General features: G+C 42.2%; 2 protein-coding genes across 5 annotated transcripts in view; both read left to right on the top strand.

Moving 5' to 3' along the window:
- The window catches only part of RNF128 (ring finger protein 128), a 30,408-nt gene extending 22,770 nt beyond the window's left edge, over positions 1-7,638 (top strand). For all 4 annotated transcript variants that reach the window (XM_085060344.1, XM_085060342.1, XM_085060343.1 and 1 more), the window contains exons 3-7: positions 381-452; positions 1,028-1,110; positions 3,665-3,761; positions 4,593-4,770; positions 6,188-7,638. In XM_085060344.1, the coding sequence (XP_084916470.1) occupies positions 381-452; positions 1,028-1,110; positions 3,665-3,761; positions 4,593-4,770; positions 6,188-6,324 (567 nt within the window). In that variant the 3' untranslated portion in view covers positions 6,325-7,638. The remainder of the gene's footprint in view (positions 1-380; positions 453-1,027; positions 1,111-3,664; positions 3,762-4,592; positions 4,771-6,187) is intronic.
- Positions 7,639-11,490: 3,852 nt separating this feature from the next.
- The window catches only part of TBC1D8B (TBC1 domain family member 8B), a 29,300-nt gene continuing 16,774 nt past the window's right edge, over positions 11,491-24,016 (top strand). The window contains exons 1-6 of the mRNA XM_085060336.1: positions 11,491-11,693; positions 17,933-18,043; positions 19,992-20,110; positions 20,730-20,955; positions 21,881-22,121; positions 23,192-23,399. Coding sequence (XP_084916462.1) covers positions 11,564-11,693; positions 17,933-18,043; positions 19,992-20,110; positions 20,730-20,955; positions 21,881-22,121; positions 23,192-23,399 — 1,035 coding nt within the window. The 5' untranslated portion in view covers positions 11,491-11,563. The remainder of the gene's footprint in view (positions 11,694-17,932; positions 18,044-19,991; positions 20,111-20,729; positions 20,956-21,880; positions 22,122-23,191; positions 23,400-24,016) is intronic.

Below are 24,016 nucleotides of genomic sequence, written 5' to 3'. Positions count from 1 at the left end.
GTTAACTCAACGTTTGGTCTTCTGTACCGAGTCAGTTTGAAGGCTTCTGTTTGTTTTGGCTGGGTCTAATCTGATCAAGATATTATCTTCCATCTTTTCAAAGAAAAAACCCTTGGAATTCCTGTGCTTTGTGAAAAGGTTAGGTACAACCAAAGCAGATGCAAGTGCCTTCTTGGTGTGTCACCCAGTCAGTGACCACATCAGTATGTCCTGAAACTCTGTTTCATGTTGTCTCTAAATAGCATGGTCATGCTTACTTGGCTTGTTTTGATAACATCTGGGTTTTAAAACTGTTGCCTGCTTGCAGTAGGCACCTGTGTGAGTACTAGTAGATGAACAGAAGAATGGCTGTGTCTAACCAGGAGTGCTTTGTGTCACAGCGGCGGCTGAGGGCCAGGGCTAAGAAGGCCATTGAACAGATGCAGCTGCGCACCCTGAAGGAAGGGGACAAGGTAGGACTGACCCTGTGATCTGCCCTGCATTACACAGCATTACACAAAGCACAGCCTTTGCACGGAGCCCTGGAATTTCCTGGTCCTGGAGCAGGATGCAGCAGTCTCTCTGAGCCTGTAACTGTTGGTAACAGAGACAGTTACTCTCAGACCAGGTCCTTTTCCAGGCTGCAAGACTTTCTTATAAATCAGTTAACTTTGCTAGCTGCTTACTTGTTGTCTTGCTGATGTGAGAGGTCTTAACTTGCTGGATGGATGCTTAAAGATAAACTAGTATATCTAATCAGCTTCCCTGGCTCTTCTTGTAACTAAAACTGGAGGTAGCAGTTTCTAAACCTCTACAGTAGTGCCTCCAGTAATCCAATGATGGTTTCAGTTGGAATTCTAAACCATGGGTTTAAACTTTCAATGCTTCTTTTGAAGTGTCAGCTTAACTGTGAGTAATCCACAGTGTGTTTGTCTATGATTATATTTGGGAGCATCATGGATGGCTTTAGCTAGACCCCTTTGTCTGCAGTAAATCAGAGGAAGCTTTCAAAGTGTGTTAAAGCTGTAAATTCATTTCACTGTTTTAGGAAACTGGTCCAGATGGAGATTCCTGTGTTGTGTGCTTTGAGCAGTACAAGCCGAATGATGTAATGCGTGTTCTGACTTGCAAGTAAGTTGTCTTCCAAACTGCCCCTTTAGCCAAAATTCTGCCATGTTTGTTAACAAACTTCCATAATGTTGTTGCACAGTGAGAATTCTTGAATATCTATCAAAACAATGTTTTGAACAAGATAAACTTTGTGAATACACATTTGTAGTATGCCCCAATGGCCTGTGTTCATAACTTGCCCTGTGAGTAGATTGACACACATAACTTGGCAGACCACTATGCCCCTCAAGGGGATGCCAGGGCTTTTTAAGGATTTCTTCCCTTGCTGGTATATAAGAACATTACCACTAACTTGCAGGTAATTGGCAAAATGTTGCCTGTTTCTTGTCTTTTAAGTTACTACTTACTAAGAGGGTTGTGTTTCTGCTAAATTTGTTAAATCATGCTGGCTTTTGTGGTTTAGAAGAAAGCATTTCTGTTCTTGTATGCATCCTCTGAAACAGAGACCAAAATAGAGCTATAGCAGTTTATTTTTCTATCATTCTCTCCTGTTGTGTATCTCTGCTGTGCTGCTGTGGAAGCTCAGTAGTGAAGCACCAAGACTTTAATGGGATTGTTCCTTGCTAAGATGAGCAATGAAGCTGCTTCAGGGCTTAGGGAAATTTGTTCTATGGGACTTCGCCCTGTGTCTGCTGACTGGGACTGTTCTGGCCAAGCTTCTCAGACCAGAGGGCTGCCACATGAACTGCCCAAATTGTGCATAGGAAGAGGTGTCATAACCCTTAGGGAGGCTTACAAAAAGCACTTGGAAACACTAGGATGGAGGAAAATGAAGTTCTGTATAACAGAAAAATGGGTAGCTGCTGTTGTGTGCTGAGCAGCGCTGTCAGACACTGCCAGATCTCAGCTGGAGTTACCTGTGCACCAGGATACAGTTTTGCAAAGGCTTTCTCTGCTCCCAAGCAGTAGGACCTCTAAGCTGGTTTGATAATACAAAGGTATGACAAGGTGTTATCAACCAACTTCCTTGATGTAGTGCTGAATACTTCAGAAAAAACCAAAACTGAATAACCTTTTAGGCATGTATTTTAATGATTATTCAGTTGTCTTGTCATGTTTATGCTTGTGAGTAGTCTTGCTTAGTAATGGACTAAGTGCCATGAGCACAGAAACTTTTAGACAGGCTGCAGATACTTATGCCTGATAGGAGACCTGACTTCTCATTATTTCCCTATAAACCCTGCTAATCTTGTTATGAACTTGTAAACAAAGTATGACTTATTTGGGTAAGAGTACAGTAACTTCTTTTCAATGTGCTCTTTATACACAAAGTTGCTGCATTTGCTCTGAGACTGCTTTTACGTACATTTGTGATGTTTCATTCCCCTGGGGCTCAAATGTAGCTCCCTGAGGCACACTACCTTAAGATGACTGCATGAACTTGATAATCTTCACGAGTGCTGATATCTGCCAGTGTCAACCATATTAAATTCAATCATAACAAACTCACAGGAGTTATAAACTGATATTTACTGCGAGAACATGGTGGTTGTTGAGGTGGTTGACCTCAACGTTGATACCCTACTTGTTGAAAGCATTTAACTGTATCTATAAAGGAACCAAGCAAACGAGTGCTCCTGTGAGTCACATTGGTGGTATCTGAGTCCCTGGGGTGTGGGTATTTGCCAAGGGCATTCTTGTCCAGAGAGTCAAACTGAAGGCATTTATAGGTGCAGAGGTTCACAAGTCCAGTATTAAGTTCAGGAACTTAAAATAGTCAGGCATCAAGGAAGTTTTGGGTTTTAGTCTAAATATGATGTTGGTGCAGCTGGAAGGAAGTGTCGATTATGTGAGCTGAGTTGGAGAATCCTTGGATCCTCCTGGAGTGTAGGCTGCTGAGCACTGGATGTGGTGATCTCTGCACTTATCTCATAATAGAGTTGATTAATACTGAGCAATGCCTGTTTGCCTTGCTGTTTCTATTCAGGCTGAGGGAACAGGCAGATTACAGGATTTCAAGTCATCCTCCTAAATCTGTGGCCTAATTTAAACCCATTGTGGAATTGAGAGTCTTAATAGAAGCACACATTTGCATGTGTGATGGCTGAGCTATATTTACTTTCTTGAGTGTATAGCCTGCCAAATATCCACTTGTAATACACAGACACAGAAAATGGGTGGGAGTACAGTTTATCTTGAGGACATAACTGAGATGATTTGTCTATGTAGTTATAACAGAAAGAAATGCTATTTAGTCATCTGTATCTGCACGACAAAAGTTAACCTTAAAGCTAAAACTGAGATGTCAATAACTGTATCATTTAAATTATCAGCTGGGAATGTATTGTACATGGTTTTGGAAAAAAAGATTTAGACTGGTGTAGCAAAAATAGTGATGTATTCTAGCAAGTTGTATTGAGACACTAATAAGCACAAACCAGCTACAGGTTGAATGATCAACTATCCACAACTTTGAACTGAAACTTGTGGCAAAATAAGGTCATCCATTCTAGAAGGAATAAGTTTTCAGTGTTACAAAAGGGTCCTTCATAGCTGGCACATAAGCAATCTTCCTGGTATGAAACCTAACCTGTTGGCTACCTTCTTCCACCAGCCACGTCTTCCACAAGACCTGTATTGACCCCTGGCTTCTGGAACACGGGACATGTCCTCTGTGCAAATGTGACATCCTCAAAGTGTTGGGTGTTGAGGTAAGCCAGCAGCCTGTCGTGGAGGCAGCTGCCACAAGCAGTGTTACACTGGTGCAGTGACCACATCTTGAGCTGTTTCATGCTGCCTCTGGAGTGCAGGTGATAAGCATAGGTGTTGCCATGTCTGTGGCCAGATGCTACAGGAATAATTGGTGTGTCCCTTTTTGGGAAGCCTGCAGCTGACCTAGTGTGAGTTGGTATCACCTAAAGCCTCGGGCAGAATGTCAGCCAAACCTGACTCATGCCTGACGAAGAATTGCTCTTTACTCTTGTGCTTGCAGCTAAAGGTGTTTCTCAAACCTTCAGGCAGACTTTGATAACTCATTGTGTCCCTGAAACCAGCTTCTGTGCAGTTGCTCGGTACCTGGAGTCCTAGAAAAATGAATGTATTAATATGTATGATATTTCTGGAGCTGCCTTATTTACTAGGATACATCGGGAGTTTCTGATGTGTTCTGTAATTGCTCATTGTTGCAAGTGCCAGAGGAAGTTGCTGTTGCCAGTGCCTGATGCTGCCTGGACCATCTAAAATGTAAGCCAAAGTTTGCCTGGGGGAGACAGATCTGCACTGAGCGGAAGGAAGACCCTCTTTTTCTGGTACAGGGCAAACAATGCAGAAGCTGTGTCTGAACTTCCCACTCAATTAGGCAGTAACTGGTTTTCATCTCTGATACTGGAGGTTAACAGCAGAGCTTTTATTCCATTTTGTGGGAGTTTTTTTCCCTCTGCATAAAAGTGCTCCGGACTCAGTCCGTGTGGGCATTGTTCTCCTGGAAAGATGCAGCCTCCTGCCAAGTTGTAATTTAACCATTTTCTCTTTTTTTCACAAAGATGGATGTAGAACCACGGTCTGAGCCTGTGCAAGCCCCAGGATCCAGTGGCCAGAGACCTCTATCCACTGTCACAATAGTTAATGAAGAGGACAATCTTAGTGAAACAGCATCATCTGGATACGATTCTGTACAGGGACCAGATGAATCTGCTCAGGAGGCACAAGCGCCATCAGAAAGTATGTCTGCTGTTTCATCTGCCTTGCTAGATTGTGTTGCACTTGGCTGCTTAGGCTATGAATTTGGGCTGGCGGAGTTCCTTAATAACATCTCACAGGGCTTGAATTCTTTGTTTTTCAGGGTTATCTTTAATCTTTTGTTTTAGCCCTTACCTCTGACACTTGGTCTTTGTTTTCAAATGAAAAAAAACCTTAATGGGAATTAAAAGGCAAAGTCTATGAAAGAGTAGTTCAAAGTCAGAGGTTTACTACTTCAAGAGCAAAGGGATTTTTCCAAATATATCCCTTATCCCTTTGTCTCTTTGGACATTTCATTTAGATGAGTGAGTTGCTTTGCCATCAGATCTGTCTGCTTTAAGTAGCTGCTTACTTATAGAAAACTTTTGGTGAGTCAGTCCTGCTCTAGCTTAGATGGTACAAGAGAGAGAAGACAGATACTTCAGTTGAATTTCAGGTTTGATAAGGCTGAGTCATCCTTGAACACTTTCAGAGAATGTTAATTTGAAAAGACTATCAGCTTTTCCAAATACTTTGTCTTTTTGAACAAGAGCAGGCTAATTGAAAATGTCTTTTTAGTTCCCAGCTTTGCCAACATGTGCTCAGTGCTGCTGTTGGCTTTAGAAATGGAAAGGTTGCAGGTAAACAAATGAAAGTAGCTATCCCTTGGATTGTGGCATGGCCTTAGGAAGGGGAGTAAGTGGGGAAGCTTTTGGAGATGAAAAGGAAGCTCTGTTTCCCATGGGAAGCCTAGCTGATAGGAAAATTTGGGATTTTCTGCCAGCTTCCTGTGGGACATCTTGCTACAGCAAGTGATATGTATTCGGGAGTGCCCTGTTGAAGCATCCCAGTAAAGAAGAGGACACTTCCTATGAGCTAAACATCAGAAGTTGAAATTGCATCCCCCTAAACAACTCAAGGCGTGCTGGATTAGTTCCATGTGTCACTCTCTTGTATTCTCATTTGGAGAGGGAAGGACACATATGGACATCAGGCAGACAAGGTTAGTCTGTAGGGAGAAGGCCTTCCTCTCCAAATCAGCATGGCCCCCCCCAGTTTGTCCTGAACCTGGTCTCTAGGAGTTGCTCTTGATGCCTGCCTTCAGCTGCCTTCAGTGTCTTCCTAGCTGGATTTTGTAGCCTTGTAGAGCCTTCTGTGGCTTAAGCACACAACTTCAGCTTGCTCAGCAATTCTGAGCTGAGCAGGTGTCTCTAGAAAGGACAGGCAGTGTCAGGAATGGGCTCCCAAACTAAGGAGGGGCAGCAGGACAGAGGTAATTGGAGCATGACCTTGGATTTCCATCTCTGCAGGAAAAGTGCAGTGAGCGTATCGAAATCAAGTGAGTGTGATTTGCTTTAAGGTGCTAAAACTTGGCTGTGACACTTCTTAACTTGTCTTGACTTGGTTTTCTTTTGGACAGATGGCAACACACATCCTGTAAGCGAAGAATCCCAGCCCTCCACTATGACTGTGCTTTCACAAGGCGACAACCCAGGTTTTGAGGGAGATGAAGCACAAGTTGGTGAAGGCAGGATCGTTTGTGAAGTCACGCTCTAGGAACATGCCCAGCCACGTGGTGCAAGCCTTCTGCAAGGAGCTGCCTACTGCCATTCTGCATAGACCAAAAATTGCAAGACTGTTGCAGAAAATACTGCATTTGCAATGTTTAGATAAATAGACTTGTCCAAATCATAATTGTATGGTTTGCCTTTCTTAAAACTGTATTTCCCACAGGAGTTTTAACATTCTCCAGATAAAGCTGTCTTAAATATAAAGAAAACCAGCAGATTTTAACACTGTAACAAAAGTTCCATCTTCAGCAAAGCTTCTCTACAATGTTTCAGTTGTTTAAATGAGAAGATTTTTTACATCATAGCTGTCTCTACTGGGAATCGTTTTGAGTTGGGTTTTTTTGTTGTTTATTGTTTTCATTCAAGTGGATTTTCATTGTAAAGAAATTAATTTTGATCTGTTTTAATACTTATTTACAAGACACAGTTTTGTTTAAAGCAACGGTATTTAATGTTTCAGTGCAGTAATTTGATAGGAGAAAGTGCAAACTAATGCTTGTCAAACTGGATTTTGTCCACAGTGTCTTTGGTTCTCTAGTAACCGACTGATTCTCTACCTCTCAACTCCAACCTGCCAACCACACATTCCTAAAGGGGGAAAAAAGAGAGCTGCAAGCTGACAGGCCAAATCTGACTTGCACAGTACCGTAAAGGGAACAACTGCAGGAACTTTTCAAACCTTGTTAATGTTAGTCTGTTAGTCTGAAAGATCCTCAAGTGATTTGGGGAATTATAACCATCTCTAGCACCAGCAATACGCCATAGTCCTGGCTTTGTGGGAGTCTGGGATGACTTCAGGGAAGACTCAGCTGAAGATGAAAATGATAGATTCTTAGGAAAGCATCTGCTGTGTTTTGTTCAGAAAATGATCCAACCTCTGAAAAATGCTGGACTGTTGCTGTACATTGTCTTGTTTGAGTGCACAAGCTGCAGGGAGAGCCGATGTCCTGTGAGAGTAACAGAGGGTTGGAGAAACTGTCTGTCCTCTGTGTGGGGTTGAGATGGGGTCAAGGAGGAACACTGGGTGCCTCAATAGTAAGTGACTTGGCCTTGTCCAGCAAAGGTAACTAAGGACATCTTATAAATGCACTTTATTTTTTTACCTCTGCATCTCTGACTAGTTTCTAATGTTTAGTAGGATTTTGTCTTAAAGCCTGCAATAAGTAACTTAAGAATCTGGGGGGGGAAAGCAATGCATCTTCTTAGCTATAGTAAAAATGAAATGGTTGTAAATATTTCATAATTTGTATTGAATTTGAATATGAAAATGTAAATGTAAATAAAACTCTATTTTTGATGATCCTGACTGACATAAAATATTACCAGTGCTCATGGAAGCAGATACTGAATTTGCCCTGTGTCACAACCTTAAAACTCATTCCATTTTGGGAGGCCAAAAAGCAGCAGTGTTTGCTCAAAGTAATTGGAATATGGAGTGCTAATTATGTGCAGGATGCTACTGTTATGCTAATTTTCAGAGAGATATTTAGATTTCTTTCCAGTTTTGCAGCTTAACTTGAAAGTCTGCCATATTCTTATCTGGGCAGATTTGTTTGTAACTAGTAGCTATGCAAGGGATTTGATTTAAAAATGAAAGTGTTAATTTCATGAACACCATCTGTGATACTAAACTTGGGTCTGTTGCTGTTAGACTGCCTTAAAGAAATTTCTAAGTTCCACTCTCACGTTTTATATTTCCAAGTTTCCATGGATAGCAGCTGTCTTTAACCAACCCTACCTAGGGGACTGTGCAGCAGAATTTTCACTTGTTTTTGGTGATGCCATGGGCTAGAATGTCTCTGGGTCATGTGTGTGTGTATATATATATATATTTGTGTGTGTGTGTGTGTGTGTGTGTGTGTGTGCTGTGGCATGACAGACTCTTTTCTCTAAGCAAGAGGCCAGCAGGAATGTGCCTGGGGATAGGGTTGTTCCTGAAAAGCAATAAAAAACTGCTGTTATGGTGCAATAGTTTTGGGGTTTTCTATAGATACACTAATGCTCATGTGTAAGATAATGGAAATGATGAGCCCACAAGTGGTACAGTTGCTAAAATGTCTGCATGTTGACTCTGTTAATATTTCTGTTGAGTCACACAGACATGTCAATTCTTCTGTTCCCAAAGAGCAAACTGAAAAGGCTCTGGCATCATGTCCAAGTGTTTACTCACTCCCTCGGGGAAAGGCAGGGAGTCACCCCTCTCCCTCAGGAATGCTCTGATCTAGACACTTCAGTGGAACACTTGAATGTTCTTGAAGGGGGACTGGGGAACTTTTTTTTTTATATTCCTGCAGGAGAGCAAGCCTTGTTGCCTGGTGCTGGGTTACTTTGCTCTCTTGTAAATCAGGCTTTATGACAGCAGGAATTCATTTCAAATTCCAAATCTAAACACTACCATTTTCTCATCTTGAGGAAAATTTTTAGGTGTCTCTATAGAAATGTAGTTTCAGCTGAGAATTTTGTTTAAAGGAAAAAGCAGGACTTGTGATGAGGGGCTGCAAGCATATAAACACAGTTTGAGTCACAAGGGCGGATGGATTCTTGCCATCAAATGGAGAGACTTAGTCCATCTCAGTCTTTAGAGGGAAAATTCTCCACTTCTCAAGTGACCTAACAGTTGGACATAATAAATACAGACACCTACCTTCCCTGTGTGATTTAATGCAATTTCTTTCAATGTTTAACGCACCAGTGCAGAAGGTAGCCCTGCCTTTTAACTTGGGTTTACACTGATGCCTTTCCTGTGCAGATTTGATTGGGGCTCCTCTCCTGCAGGGGCATAATGTCTGCAGTTTGGAAGAGATCAAAGAAAATCTACTGGCTTCAGCAATTGATTCTGGTTTCAAGAAAAACTAAAATCAAATTGCAGTGTTCACGCTCTGTGAGTTAAAAATTATGTAATACTCCTAGTGCAACTCTGGACTGGTTGTTCAAATGTTGGTTATACAGAGTGAAGCCAAAATTTATTTATAAAGCTATTTATTTATATAATCTTGCCATGGTTATTGGAGGGAAGTAATTTACAATTTCTAGGATAAGTCTTGAATAAGTGAAAGAAAAATTCTGCAGCACTAAATGGATGGGTTGCTGTAGAATGCATTGATTATACTGTAGCATGATTGTGCACTGATTAAGGAGGTTTTCAAGTGGCTATAAATAAATTTATCCAATCCAATAGAGGAGCACTCTTTGCATCTTAATAGTATTTGATTAAGAATCCAGTGCCTGAGGGAAATACAAAAAAGAAAGATATTCAAGACCTTGAAACAAGGAGAGCAAACCAAAACATTTTCCAAGCAGTAGCATTTCACTGTTAAATATTTATCTAATTAACAAAGTTTGAATGTTACATAAGCAAGTGACACATGTCCTAACGTGTCCAGTGTGTGTGTGAGTCACCAAAATGCAAACTCTGTGTAGGAAATGCCCAGGGCATCTCTTCTTAAAATTAGCATCAGAATTAGAAGATCTGTGGTAGGTCCTTAGTTTCCTGTACCCAGGGGTTGTTTAATTGGGGAAAATTAAATGGTAAACACCTCTGGGAATGGTCTTGAAGGAGCAGGATCCATGCAGTAACCACTCAGTTGGTTCAGCTGGTAAATGCCCAGCAATGTCTGCTACTTGTGGCTTTAGGTGGGGGACTGAAGAAATTGCCTCCTGAAGAGCCATGTGCCAGGGTATCTGGCACTCTTATTAATGTTTGATCTGGGTTAGTTACCATGTGCTGGCTAATGACTTTTGTTTTATTTTGCCTTTCTAGTAACGGTAGACCACCAAAAAGTTGTTGCTTCCTCTTCTGTTATAAAAACAAGTAAAAGAATTATATTAAATCTATACTCAGTCCCAAAACTACAACTTTTCAGTACTACAGCTTCTCTTGCTGTAGTGCAACGACAGATTGAAAGAAAAGGGGAAAAAGTCTTATGTCGGTGCAATTCACCCAGTTTTGAAGCTGTGAGTTAAATGTGATTACACACTTGGGTCTGCTTTCACACTGGTCCTTTGGGTAGGTGGTTGCTTATGCAGCTGGAAGTGGATGGGCATTGCCAAATAATTTCTGTGACTGCTTGGCAAAACCTTGCTGTTCCTGTGCTCACAAATAGACCAGTGCTGGCAGCAGCATTTTTGGTAGTGAAGTACTACTGAAAAGCATGAAGGAAGGCAGCATAAAGCAAAAGTGCCAAGGTTGCAATGTATAGTTAGTGCAGAATGGGCATGATTTTTTTTAGAAAGAGCAATTAAGTAGCAACTGAGTTTGAACTACTGCTGGATTTTTTGTGCGACACACAATCAATACAATTTATCCTTGAAAATCTTGGGAAGGTCAATTATGCTGGAAACAGAGTGCTAAGGGAAGTGCACAGAAGTTCCTGGGAGACAGGAAGATCCATTCGGTCCATTTGTACTGAATGGCAGATTGTGTAGGGAGCAGGAGTGAATCTTGCACGGAGATGGGAAAAGATGGTAACTCTGGCAAGTCCTCGGCACCAGAGACAGGAGCAGAAGAATCAGTGGGGCCTCCAGCCCCCTGAAGCTTTTGTTTGTGCTCTTTGTCTCTTTCTTTCTGCACCCAAACCCCGCCTGCGGTGCCAGGCCAAGCGCTGGGAAACACACCCGGGAGCCCAACACCGTCTCTGGTGACGTTTGTCTGTCCTGCGGGCTGAAAACGGAGCCAGCTTTTGGCCAGAACTGAAAACGGGACTTGTGCCATGGGCAGAGCGGCCTCAGCAACCTCTGTCCCGCCCGGGGCACCGGACGTGCAGTGCTGTGAGCGGGAGCGGCAGCGAGTGCCTCTGCCCGGGGCACAGCAGGGCCGGCACTCGGCACCCCCGATCCCCGCTCCGGGGCACGGCAAAGCCCGGCTCCCCGCTCCGGGGCACGGCAAAGCCCGGCTCCCCGCTCCGGGGCACAAAGCCGACACCGCGCTCCCCACACCGACACAGGCCCAGGACTGCCAGCGCCAGCCCCGCCCCGCCAGCGCCGCCACGCGGCTCGGGGCGCGCAGGGTCCGACGGGAGCTGTAGTCCCGAGGCAGATGAGCGCGAGGCCCGACGGGAATTATAGTTCTACGGCAGCAGCGCAGCGCGGGCCCTCGGCGGCAAGGACTACAGCTCCCAGCATGCCCTGGGAAAGGGGCGCTCCCCCGCCCTGCCCTGCCTGGCACCGCAGCAGCGAGCGCGGAGCGCGGCGGGCGGCGGGAGCGCAGCGCCGTCAGGGGCCGCGCGATGTGGCTGAAGCCCGAGGAGGTGCTGCTGAAAAATGCCCTCAAGCTGTGGGTGCAGGAGCGCTCCAACCAGTACTTCGTGCTGCAGAGGCGGCGGGGCTATGGCGAGGAGGGCGGAGGCGGGCTGGCAGGTACTGCCCCCGTGGGGCCGGGGCAGGGCTGGAGCGGGAGGACGGGGGTCTGTCGGCCCCGGGAGCCCCGGCCAGAGGCGCAGGAACGGGGCCCGGTCGAGTGTTGGAGCCGCGGACCTTCGTGGGTTTCTCGCGGGGCTCTTGTGTCCCTCCTTTCCCCGCTCAGCGCGGCCCCCGGGGCGGCAGAGCCCGGGCAGGGGGCACGGACACCCGGCAGAGCTGGGGCGGCTGGCGCCCTGCATGCCCTGCATGCCCAGCTCACCGGGAGCTGGGGCAGCACAGCCCAGCCTCGGCGCGGCTGAACAGCCTCTGCTCCAGCGGAGCCCGGCACCGCTCCAGGGGCGGCTCGCTGGAAGTGGACACCTCTGAAGAAGGACTGATCTGTCTTTGGCAAGATGCTCATTTCCATATCCCTTTTCCTGCGTACTTCTGGGGCTGCTTGAGATGTGCTGCTGCTCAGGCATTTCTGATCGCTTATTTTAAAAGCAAGCATATGTTTTGATGGAGCTTGTCAGGAGTGGTGGGTCAGGAAAGTGACGGAGGGGTGGGGCACGAAATTGACCATGGTATAATAAACTTTATTCCATGAGAACTTCAAGCTATGGAGCTGAGTTTCTGTTTTTAATTCTTGCCTGTTTGTATTACCAGGCACTGCAGGGGCCACAGCTACTGCTGAGACCTCTGTGATGGTGGCAGCTGTTCTGACTAGAACTGACTCCTTTGTAGGCTTGCGGTGTCTGTCATTGACCCTGTCAAGGAGAAATGCTCCAGGGAGTCAGCACAAAGTCATGCTCAGTGGGATGTGGTTCTCAAGTGTTTTGCCTCTCTGTAGGTTTTCTAGGCTCCCACTAATTTGTGTCATCCTAAAGCAATCTGTGTTAAACATGAGGCATAACTGTCTTGTGTAAATATTTATTAATTTTACCGAACAAAACCACAAGTCCAAACTTCTGGCTGGTGAATTTCAGATGTAGAAAATGGCCCTTGCAGCTGGAGGTGGGGCATTCATCATTGGCATCTGAAGGAACCTTTGGCAGGGCACATGGAAGAAATGCCCTGAGAAAACATCCCAAAATCTGAGATTACTATGCATATGGTGGTATTATGAGCAGATAGGTAATATCAGGCTTTGGCTTAGGGCCAAGGGTGATATATTGCAAGCTTGGAAGTCTTGTGGAGATCAGGCTTGATGGCCTGTTCTCTGCCTTGATGTATTTGGAAGCCAAGGAAACCGAGCTGGTACGAAGGTTGTCTTTCTGTGCGATAAAATTCTTTTAAGGACTGTGATTAAAGCAGAACATTGAGACCTGGAATAAGTTGTCCTTCTGAAAATCTCCTCATAGGCTCACAACTGGACCCTCCAAGTGCCCTTTGGGTTTTGGTGAAGGTGAGGCTTCTATCACTGCTCTTCTGTCCTTGGTGGCTATTGACAGTGTGGGAAAAACACTTGGATGGGATAGTTGCTGTACTGTGCTTTTTTCAATGTGGCATTGCACATTTTATTTCTTTAAATTTTCTTATAAATTCTTACAGATTCTAATGTGCAAGTTACATCTGTCACTGGACAGAAACAAAAGGAGTGAAATGTTCTTGAATTTAAATTGTGATTAAGAAACATTAACAAGACAGTTGCATAAAAATGCAATTACATTTGTGTTTGCAGGTTTGGAAATATTCAAACCTCCTAGGTATAAGCCAGCATGATTTGCTATGCCCGGGTTTAATTTGATATTGCTGTGTGTCACCCGAGAAAATTAGCACTTCCTTTAGGAAAGCGCAAAGCACAGCTGTTGTGTTATGAAATCATCCCACATGTACTGGTACAATCCTGTTCTCCTGAAGAGCATTTTACAGCTGGTGAGACAAGGCTGGAGGTGACTGACAGTGCTGAGGGACTGGGGAGTTAGGAGTGAAAGAGGGAGGCAGCAGTGTGAGACCGAGTTGTGAGGGAAGAGGGGGCAATGCCTCAAGACAGGAGTGGGAAGAAAGATGGGCAGTGCTGCAGGGTTTGAATAGCAGTAATGGGGACCTGACAAAGGATTCCCGAAAATACGGGAGTACACTTGCTAAGACAGACTTTAAAGAGGGGAGTTTTGTGGAAGCAGCCAATACCTGGAGAAAGGTACAGATCAAGCAGTACAGATCATGTACAGGAAAAGGTACATGGCAGCAGAGGTACTTACCTGAAGGAAGGCTGGGAATTCTGGTTCTAGGAATAGAATGAAGTCTGCAGTTGGGTTTGTTTGTATGACCCCTCTGGACTGCCAGGGGCAGGATGAGTTTGTAATCTGTAGGTAGCACAGGGAGCTCTTACAGCGTGTGTGCACACACCACAGTTCGCTTGTGTGGATAACTTGAAAACAGCTACAGAAACACCCTGTGCTGGTTGTGCTCAGCCTCGGCTCCTTCCCTGCTATATGCACCTGCTTAGCTTTACATTTCACTCTTTGTTTTAGAGCTCCCGTAAGGATACAGATTCTGCAACTTGTCTGACTGGTGCTCCATCAGAATTCATCATACAGTGGGTTGCCCCAGAGTGTGTTGTCTAACACTACAGCATGTGAACATGTCTTCTGGTTGTTCTGTCTTCTGCAGAGCCACTCTGGGAGAGCTGTTCAGGTTTTCCAGAGTGTATGGATAAGACATAGTTGTGAATGCATGTGCTGTAACGAGGGTCTAGTGACAGTAAGCATGCTGGTCACAGAGCTCTCGCTTTGCTTCTAGTTTAGGCAGGACCTTGATAAGGAGATGGGATGAGGATGGGTCATAAAATTCCAGTCTTTCACTGAAATTTGAACAAACAAATTGTGTACTTTCTGCTTCAACTGTTTCAACTTGCCTCTCTGCATGAGGAAGATAAGTAAAATGCAACAGTGAGAGGAGAAAATCTTATCAGTGAAATAAATGTATGGTTGGAACTAGTCCTCCCTGCTTGTTATATGTGCTATGCTTGGAAAGGTAGGGAAAACCTGTGACTCCCCCAAGTTCTGGATCTCTTGTGGCAGTTGTTGCCATCCTGAATCTGTCAGGCTCCTGCTGGTATTTTCACTGTTTAAAAGCTGTGACTTGTTGGCTGGGCCACTGCTGGCTGGCTTGCATTGCGCAGGGGGGTGGCAGAAGGGGAGACAGAGCTGGGCAGGGATGTGGGCTTTGGGGAAATTTTCCTTCTCTGACATCTGACAGAAGGAATAATGTTGAAGTATTAGTTGTGGATGTTGATGGCAAGGACGTTGTCTGTAACAAAATGTCATGGTGGACCAGTTAAAAAAGTACTTGGTGATCTTTGCACAAAATTAAAGAAATTTATTTTGGTAGGAACTGCAGAATGGGAGAGGAACGTTGTGATCTAGCTTGACCCAGTCTGCAGCACAAGGATATTTACTTTTCCAAACTTCCTGGTCTGGGCTATGACATCACCAATACACAACAGAATAACAAGCAGAAATCATTTATCCTTGCTGGTGTTTTAGCACACAGAACTTTTAGTGTGGCTTCCTTGCTAGGAATGATAGGAGTCAAATGGGAGAGTTGCTGGTTAATGAAGATCTGAAATTATGTCGGCTACAGTTTTTTTCAGCAGCGATAGCAAAGATTATTACACAGTGCCTATAATGGTGAAACAAATAACACCTCTTGTTAAGGTGCATGTTTACATTTGGGGCTGGCAGGTAGAAAAAATGACTGGCATGTGTTTCCCAGTTCCTGTCAGACAGCTTTTTAGAAACAAAAACAAGGAGGAACTGTGGTGTCTGCAATACTTTTCTCTGTTCTTACCGAGTAGGCAAATACTCACTTGTTTTCAGAGTTGTACTTCTAATTTTCCATATTTCCAAGGTTATCTTTCTTGCTGCATAGAGGCAAGGCAGATTACCACAAAAAGGCTTGGACACACATCTTAGTTTAAAGAGTTGCTGTTGTCTTATATGAGTCATAACCACTGACTATAATGCACTGGAGTCATTGTAAATGGAGATGAAATCTTTTGGCACTGTGGGCTTAAACTGAAGTGTTTTACATCTGAATTGTCTTAGAACATTCCTATTTCAGCCCCTGCTCAGTATTTCCTTAAGCTGAAGCTTCTTAGTCATGAGATCAACTTATAAAATAAAATTAAGCCAAAAAATAGTTCTTAATTTGAGGATGTTGGAAAAAGAGTATTATTCGCAAGCTGGCATTCCTGTATTTTAAATTAAATACACAGAGATGATGTCTTTGGATGGTTGAAATCTGGGGCTTCAGTCCAGTTTTTAAAAACTGAACCAAAATGCTCTGTAAAAGTAGTTGCTGTTACAGAATGAAGCTCTATCCCGTAGTCTAGGTCCCATTCTTGGCTTGTGGGAATGCTGAGGTGACGGATACTCACCTGGTACAGTTCATTGTGTCTAAAATACGATGACCCTCCAAGGGAGCAGAAGCTGTGATGGCATTTTGAGGAGTGCTGGTTCCTAGTGCACTGTGGTATCCATTGGCTCAAGCTGAGTTGCATTAGCTTTATAAATGCTGAGTAATATCCTTGTACTATGTATTATAACAGAAAATGTTATTAGGAGAATTGTGAATGAAATAATGCAACATTTGCTCAAGCAAAGCCAGCTTTGAGATCAGCTCAGTGTCATGACTCATTCAGTAAGCAAAAGCTGGTTAAGCAGACATAAATGTTGTTACTTATTCAGTGTCTGTCTTCAGTCAGGAACTACAGAGTAATTCTACTTTCCAACAGAGATTGACATCAGTTAATTGCGGACAAGTGTACTGGTCTGTTGCTTTATTTCCCTGGTGGTTGGTTTTGGGGGTTTTTTTGTGGTTTTTCATAATTATTTACTCCCATATTTTTGAGGAGAAGCAAAACCATTTGAAACTTGAATAACCACAGTAAGGTAGTCCCACAGGCTCTATGCTGAAAGTGTATCCTCAGGAAAACCACATGCTGCAGATGAGTGTCTAGACTTCTCAATTTTGCCTTATTTGCTTTCTTGTTTCTTTCACAATTTCTATTTTTCAGAATTTGAGAGGGAGTTAATGGAAAGAAAGTGAAAAATTCTAAAATAACTTTTGAGGAATGCATTTGAAGTTGTCTAAATCTAGTGCTTCTATAGAATATTAAAAGCCAAAATCAAAAGATCATGTTCCATTAAACAGGAAAGGATATGTAAAGATTTAAAGGTGTTATAAGGGTTATATTAGTTTTGTATGCCACCTCTCTACCCTAATAGCATTTTCTGGGAATGCTTTGCATCCATGATCTCAGCAGGTTTGTGGAACAGATTTTACAGCATTTCTTTGAGTAATTGTGTCTTTTTTTGGGGGGTAATCTTTCTCTTATTTTGCTGTTCTTCTGTGGGAGAATAAGAGCCCAATGTGATTGCTTTGGTTTCAGCTGAATTTTCAACTTGTCGTTTCAGTTGAATTTTCTGTTTCTGTGGCCATGCTAGAAGGGTGCAAACACAGGAAATACAGAAAAGAAGCATAAGATCCTGTTCATTGTATTTTTGTTTCTGTTCTAACAAGAAAATGTTTTATGGTGTATCAGGGAGGAAAAGTTTGTATTGTTTCTTCAGTATTGATTTTTCTTCTATTAGGAATTCCTGATTCTTAGATTTTAAAGGGGGCTGTTAAGGTGTCTGGGCTAATGTCTTTATTACTGCACAGTGTCAGAGAATGATTTTGCTATTAATTGTAAAATGCATACTCATTTTCCCAGAAAATGTTTTTGTCCCAGTTCTGGGGAGATGAAGCTTGTCTCTTTTGTGAAATTAGGGTTTTTTCATCTGAACTGTGTTTAATGGGAGCTAATTCAATACTTAGTAGCAGGGAGGTGACATAGCCACTTCTAGTTTTGAAGGGCTCTTTCCTGTGACTGGAAAACAGAACAACAGTAAATGACTAATTAAGAGGTAGTTCAATTTCTGCTTGTGCTCATTCAAGGCTGGGACTGCCCTGTTACGTTTCTGGTTGTGCTCTGGTTTCACATACTGCATGGTTGTCACTTCCACAGGGCTCATTACAAAAAACTACTTCGCCCTCATTTGTGTCTCATAGCTTTTACTGGATTAAAATATTATCACCTCCCAAAGAAGTTCCTCTGGGAATACTTTGTGCTCTACTCAACTGTGCTTATTTTCTCAGAGTTCATTAGTCCTTGGGCAGCCTTCCTGTTCCCCAAGAAATGAATCAGATAGGAGTGTATGCTTCAAAACTCGAGTTTCACTGTGCTGTGTACATTTTCTTGAACACAACAGGTCTGCTTGTGGGAACATTAGATGCAGTGTTGGACTCGACGTCGAAAGTGGCCCCATTTCGCATCCTGCACCAGACCCCAGACTCCCAAGTCTACTGGTCCATCGCCTGTGGTATGTACTGTGCTCTGGGAGCCAGCTGAGTCCAGAAGGTGGAAAAGGAGGGTGCAAAGTATGGGATCAATTTTTGGGTTAATCCTCTCACATCATTATTTATTCTTGTGACCTCTAAATGGTTTAAAAACATTTGCAAGCCTGAGCTTGACGGCAGTGTGTGGTTCCAGTTTTTCAGAATAAGTCTATGGACTCTTCCTGTTACACCTTCTCATTGTCTGCCTTCTGCAGGAGTCCTTCAGGTGCCAAAGCCTTTGGGCACTATTACAGTGACAGAGGTACAATCTTTTCTTCTATGAGCTGCACGGATAACTTGACACAGTTCCATGTCTTTGTCATGTGTTATTAATCCATAGGGAATGGAAAAGTAAATACACATTTGTTCTTGTGGCTTTAATTTAACATAATTGCAAGTCACTTCCAAAGGGCAGCCTTATAAAGTGGATAGAATTTGAACAGTTTGTGAATTGACAGTAAGTAACATTTCAGGACCACTTCTGAAGTCAAGACCTGGTGATAGGCTATCAAAAATGTACTTTGATAAGTGAGTTGGAAGTATGCTCTGGGGAATTCTACTGTCATCAGGTCAGCCTTTGGGAAAATACAAATAGTAATCTTCATTTTAGGACTGAATTTATATCAATTGTGTGCTTCATAAATATACTTCACAACAGAAAGCTACATAATATAATTGTCCTCTGTATTAGATTGTTTCTTCTGTGAAGAAATTGAAGAGATGACAGTTTGTTCTTGCTATTATATATTAAGGGTCTGAAACAGTGCTCCTAAACCATTTAAACAATACTAAAAAGTTTCATCATTCCTGGGTCACCTCTGTGCCTCTGATTCACATTGTGACTCAAATGATTGGTCTACATGTGTAGCTGGAGAAAAATAATTACTTTTGCAATGTAATTGCTTTGTTAATTACTCTTCATATAATTTTTTAAGTGTTGTTGCAAACCCGGTGTAATGCAGTCTGACTGTTTAACTGTATTTAGAGCAATTTCTATTCATTCATTCACAGGGCCACTTTAATTAATTCTGTGGAGTCCACTGAAAGTTGCTTAATTACCCTTTACAAAGTAAGCTGAGAAAAAGCAATTGTTAAAGGTGTGTTCTTGCTTGAGGGTATTGACAGTATGTGACCACACTGTCTGCTTTGATTGGTGAGCATTCTTGTGGAGGATGAAGCTCCCAATTAATTTACATTCTAGAATGACTTTATTCAAACCTATGTCAAACCCTATTCAAACCCTCTCCCTGTCCCCCAGCATCTCACGGGGTGCCACCTGTCTTTAAAGCACTGACTTTGTATTGGATCTGCTGAAACCCTGCCGTTTCACTCATCTCATATCAATCCTTGCTGCCTCCCTGGTTATGGTGATGTTTGCTTGACATCTTCACATGTTAGGAGGGATTTTGCACAGCAGATTCCAGTCTTGAAGTTCTGCTCTGGAAACTGTTACAGGCCAGTGATCAAAGCTGAGGATATATCAAAGGCACAGATTTAATTTCCTGCTGAGCCTCATGGGTTTGGTCTCACATTTCTTACATTCTGGACTATTAGACTGGGGGTGTTGCAGTGGTGCTGTGCTGTCCCTGTTGGGGAGGTGCTGTGGAGAGGAAGGAACTGTCAGTCCAAGTCAGGCTTCAGCACTGAGCCACATAATGTTGACAAAGCTGAGGTGCTTCTGGACTTAAAGGCTAGAAATAGAGCTGCATAAAGGGCTTGAAAGACAAAAACACAGCAGTGCACATGTATCATGTACATCAAATGTATTTTCAGTGTTCACAAGAGGTAACAAATTTGAGACTTGTGATTTTGACTTGTGTATCTAAATTACTCTGCAAATTGGGAATTTGCTAAATAATCTCTTGATTAATACTTGTAGTGAAATGATTAAAGTCTGTCCTAATTTAAAGCAATACTTTCTTTTCCAATCAGGATCCAGCAGAGAAGAAATAACAGAACACTGGGAGTGGTTAGAACACAATGTTATGAAGACTTTATCAGTATTTGATTCAAATGAAGACATTACGAGCTTTGTCCAGGGAAAGATAAGAGTGAGTAACAGGCACATGGCATAATTGGGAAAGGCTAAGTGTTTTTTTCCTCTAACTGTACATGAATAATACGTCCTCTGTAAAATATCCAAGGATAGCATAATAATGCTGCCTATTCTGTTTGAGTAGTATGTGACTGTTCACTTTAACATGTGCCATTGTTCCTGTTTCCCTGCCCCACAGCTGAGTAAGGTTGTTTGACATAAACTCCTCTTGGTAAATGATATATCAAATGCCTTTAGGCAGGGGTCTAAAACTGTTGATAAATTATTTCACAATGATTTTAATAGTGCCTGGGAAGCATATGGTCTATTTTTGTTCACTCTCTATATGCTAAATATTTAGCCCAGGAGCTCTTGTGATTTAGTGAGGAAAATACGTCTTTTTCAGAAGAGGAGACATGGGAATGTGTGTCTTGCCTAAGCTGTGTGGGAGACTTGGTGGATGAGACTGAAACAGCACATTTTATTTGTGACCTGGGATTTGATCCTCAGAGTATTCTTCCCCTTCTAAAACTTACTGTCCTGTTGGGAGAACACTGTGCTGTGTGCATGCAGGTGCTTGTATGACAATCACCCACGTGAACATGTACATAAAGTAATGTGATTTTTTGTTGTAGGGTTTGATTGCTGAAGAGGGAAAAGGTTCTTTTGTAAAAGAAGATGATCCTGAGAAATTTCGTGAAGCTCTTATGAAGTTTGAGAAGTGTTTTGGATTACCAGAGCAGGAGAAATTGATTACCTACTACTCATGCAGTTACTGGAAGGGCAGAGTGCCCTGTCAGGGATGGCTTTATCTTAGTACCAACTTCCTTAGCTTCTACTCATTTTTGCTTGGAGCAGAAAGTACGTAAGCCTTCATACTAAGCTGTGTTCCCTTCATGCTTTACTGCTCATCTTTCAGATTAGGATGAATTCTTGCTACATGCTAAGGGAACTATTTTACCATGTGAGCAGATGTCAACAGAGATAAGCAAAAACTGCCAACATAAAATAATTCATGGAAATGAATACATTTGTGTAACTTACTACACAATATCCATTATTTTGCTTCCTTCATTCAAGCTTTAGAGAGAAGACAGACTTGCAGAAGTTGACTGTAGCTAAAAGTTGTCCATTGTCTTTAGTTCATGCTGCATTAACTCAGTCTGTGAGGATTACACAGACTGAGTTATTTCTTCACACATGGGCTTTGTATTTCACATGGGTGCACTACACACTGGTGATAATTGCACATATCTTTTTTTTCCCATGTGTAACATTAGTTTGAAATGCCCAAACAAATTCCTCTAATAGTGTGTACTGTATTTATGTGAAAAGTGGAAAATATAAGAAAAAGTAGAATCCTTTCAAAGCTGATTCTGATCTTCATTGAGAAATGCCATAGCTAATGGGCACAGTTCCTCTACATGCCAATACATGATGGAATTAATTTAAGAAGCCCCATTGGTGAGCTGTTGAAGGGGGTTGGCTTATATGATGTTTGCCGTTTTCACTTTCACAAAAGAGCAAGAAAAACGTGATGTAAACTTGTGTTGTCATACACAGTGTGTGTTTTAATGGTGTTCTATAAAATTCTTTCTAATGGAATTATTTTTTAAGAAATGTGAAGAGAATGTATTTTGTGCTTATTAGTTTGTAGTCCTATCCAAGTGTGTTATCATTTGACTGTGTTGGTTAATTATATTTTATTAGTGCTGCTACTACTGCTTTTTTTAACACAAGCAGATACTGAGAAGTGACTCACATGTCCTTACATTTTTATTTTCAGTAAAACTTATTGTCTCTTGGGATGAAATATCAAGACTTGAGAAAACTTCCAACGTGATTCTGACGGAGAGTATTCATGTGTGCTCCCGTGGGGAAGATCATTATTTTTCCATGTTTTTGCACATTAGTGAAACGTTCCTTCTCATGGAACAGCTGGCAAACTATGCAGTTAGAAGGCTTTTTGACAAGGAGACATTTGAGAATGATCCAGTCCTTCATGACCCTCTGCAGATCACCAAGAGGTAATGTATTACTTAGGGTTTATCTGTTCTGGGCCCAGTATTTGTTTAGGCAAAGAGGAAGAGAATCCTTGTCTCAAGGAGATATGTAAATATCAGCAAAGTTGGTGTTGTCTTAGCCAAGCGTCTCACTAAAATGTTGGACCAACTGCCATGTGAGGCATTGTAATTTGTTGTTACTTAGCAGGATCCAAAGTTTGTATGAAGGCAGGAAGTAATCAAATCTTCAGGGCTGGTTTTACATCTAAAAAGTTTTTATTAGCTTGAATTTTGAAAAGGTGTTCTTGCAGTATTTAGCATTAGAAAATTCAGATTAGAGCTGCAGTGTCTCCAGAGATACCTGGTGAGGAAGGATAAGGTGGTGAAGAAATAATTTAATAAACATGTAATTGATAACTGCCTGGCTTTTCTGAAAGCCCCTGGAGGTGAGTGGTAAAACCAATGAGTTGCAGATGGGTGCATGGCTTTCCTGAGGTACAACATTATTTTGGGTGGTGGGAAAGACATGAGTATCAGTAGCTTAATGGTTGAGGTCCTTCCTTTTCCTTTGATCCCTCAAAGTTAGGTAGCAATGCTGGAGAGGGAGACTGCTCTACAACCAAAACGTTGCTTCTGGCTGTAGCTATCTCTGAAAAATTAGCCCATGGCAGATGTTTACAACATGTGCTACATTTCTAGCTAATTAACCCTCTGTCAAGCTAAAACTTGTTTTAGTTTTAAATGGATTATTCTGATGTGTGGAGAAACAGAGCACATTATGCTATTAGTATCTTTTCTGCAGTACCTGTAGGCCCTGTAGTGCTCTGCTGTGTAAGAACATGATTGAATCTGGTCTTGTTTATTGACATATTTAAATACTTTGTTAAGTGATTTACAGGTAGGTGTAGTCCTGCCTTTTGTTGCCTCTTCAAGAAAAACATTGAACCCTCCAGACTGATCCCATAGGTTATGGGAGAACATGATGTTTTACTGTCTTTTCCCAAGATATTTTTGACTTGTATTTGTAAAGACATTTAAAACTTAATTAATTTTTCTTTTCTCTTTTCTACCACTTTGTTTTGTTTTTTATCCAGAGGCCTGGAGAGCCGTGCCCACAGTGAGCAGTTTAGTGCATTTTTCAGACTACCTAAAGAAGAGACATTGAAGGAAGTTCATGAGTGCTTTTTATGGGTTCCTTTCAGTCATTACAACACCCATGGGAAAATGTGCATTTCAGAAAACTACATTTGCTTTGCTAGCCAGGATGGCAGCCTGTGCAGTGTAATCATTCCATTGAGAGAGGTAATGCAAACTACAAGTCGGAGTGAGTTATACCAGCAGTTTTGCACTTGTGTAGTTTAATGGCAGTTTAGTAGATTTTCATTAGAATCTCCTTACTTTATGTGGTTTCATGTATTTCCTCCTACCCTGGATATTGCATGTAGGAATTTAGTTTGTAGGTTTCTAGAACTGCTTTCATGTTTCAGATTTGTTTCTCTGTCTTCTTTCCCTTTTCTGTGTACTCTTATTTCTGTAGCTTGGTACAGAATCCAAATTCTTTAATATTTCTTTTTTAAATGAAAAAGCTCTTGCTTACTACTTGAAGGTGAGTTAATGAGACATTCTCAAGATAATCAATAAAGAATTGTGGAGGGTAAATGATTTTGAAGATTAGTAATCACTCTGCTGTGTTTCTTAGCTCAGTAGTGCAGTTTTTTCAGCAGTTGAGCAGTGCTGTCTGTTCAAAAGTCTGCAGAAAAATCCAGTTGTCAAGTGAACAAGTAGCAATGCCATTACATCTGATAATTTTAACAGGCTAAATAAGAACCATATAGCAAAGGACACAGCATTGGAGTTTCTATAGAGTACTATAGTAGACTGCAGAATAATCTCTGGGAAAAAACAGCAAGCCCTCTCCA

Source organism: Lichenostomus cassidix, chromosome 4A, assembly GCF_008360975.1.
Source record: "Lichenostomus cassidix isolate B80296 chromosome 4A, HeHo_3.0, whole genome shotgun sequence".
NCBI classification, from domain to species: domain Eukaryota; kingdom Metazoa; phylum Chordata; class Aves; order Passeriformes; family Meliphagidae; genus Lichenostomus; species Lichenostomus cassidix.
Note: the sequence above shows the minus strand (reverse complement) of the source record. Positions and strands in the feature narration are given on the sequence as shown.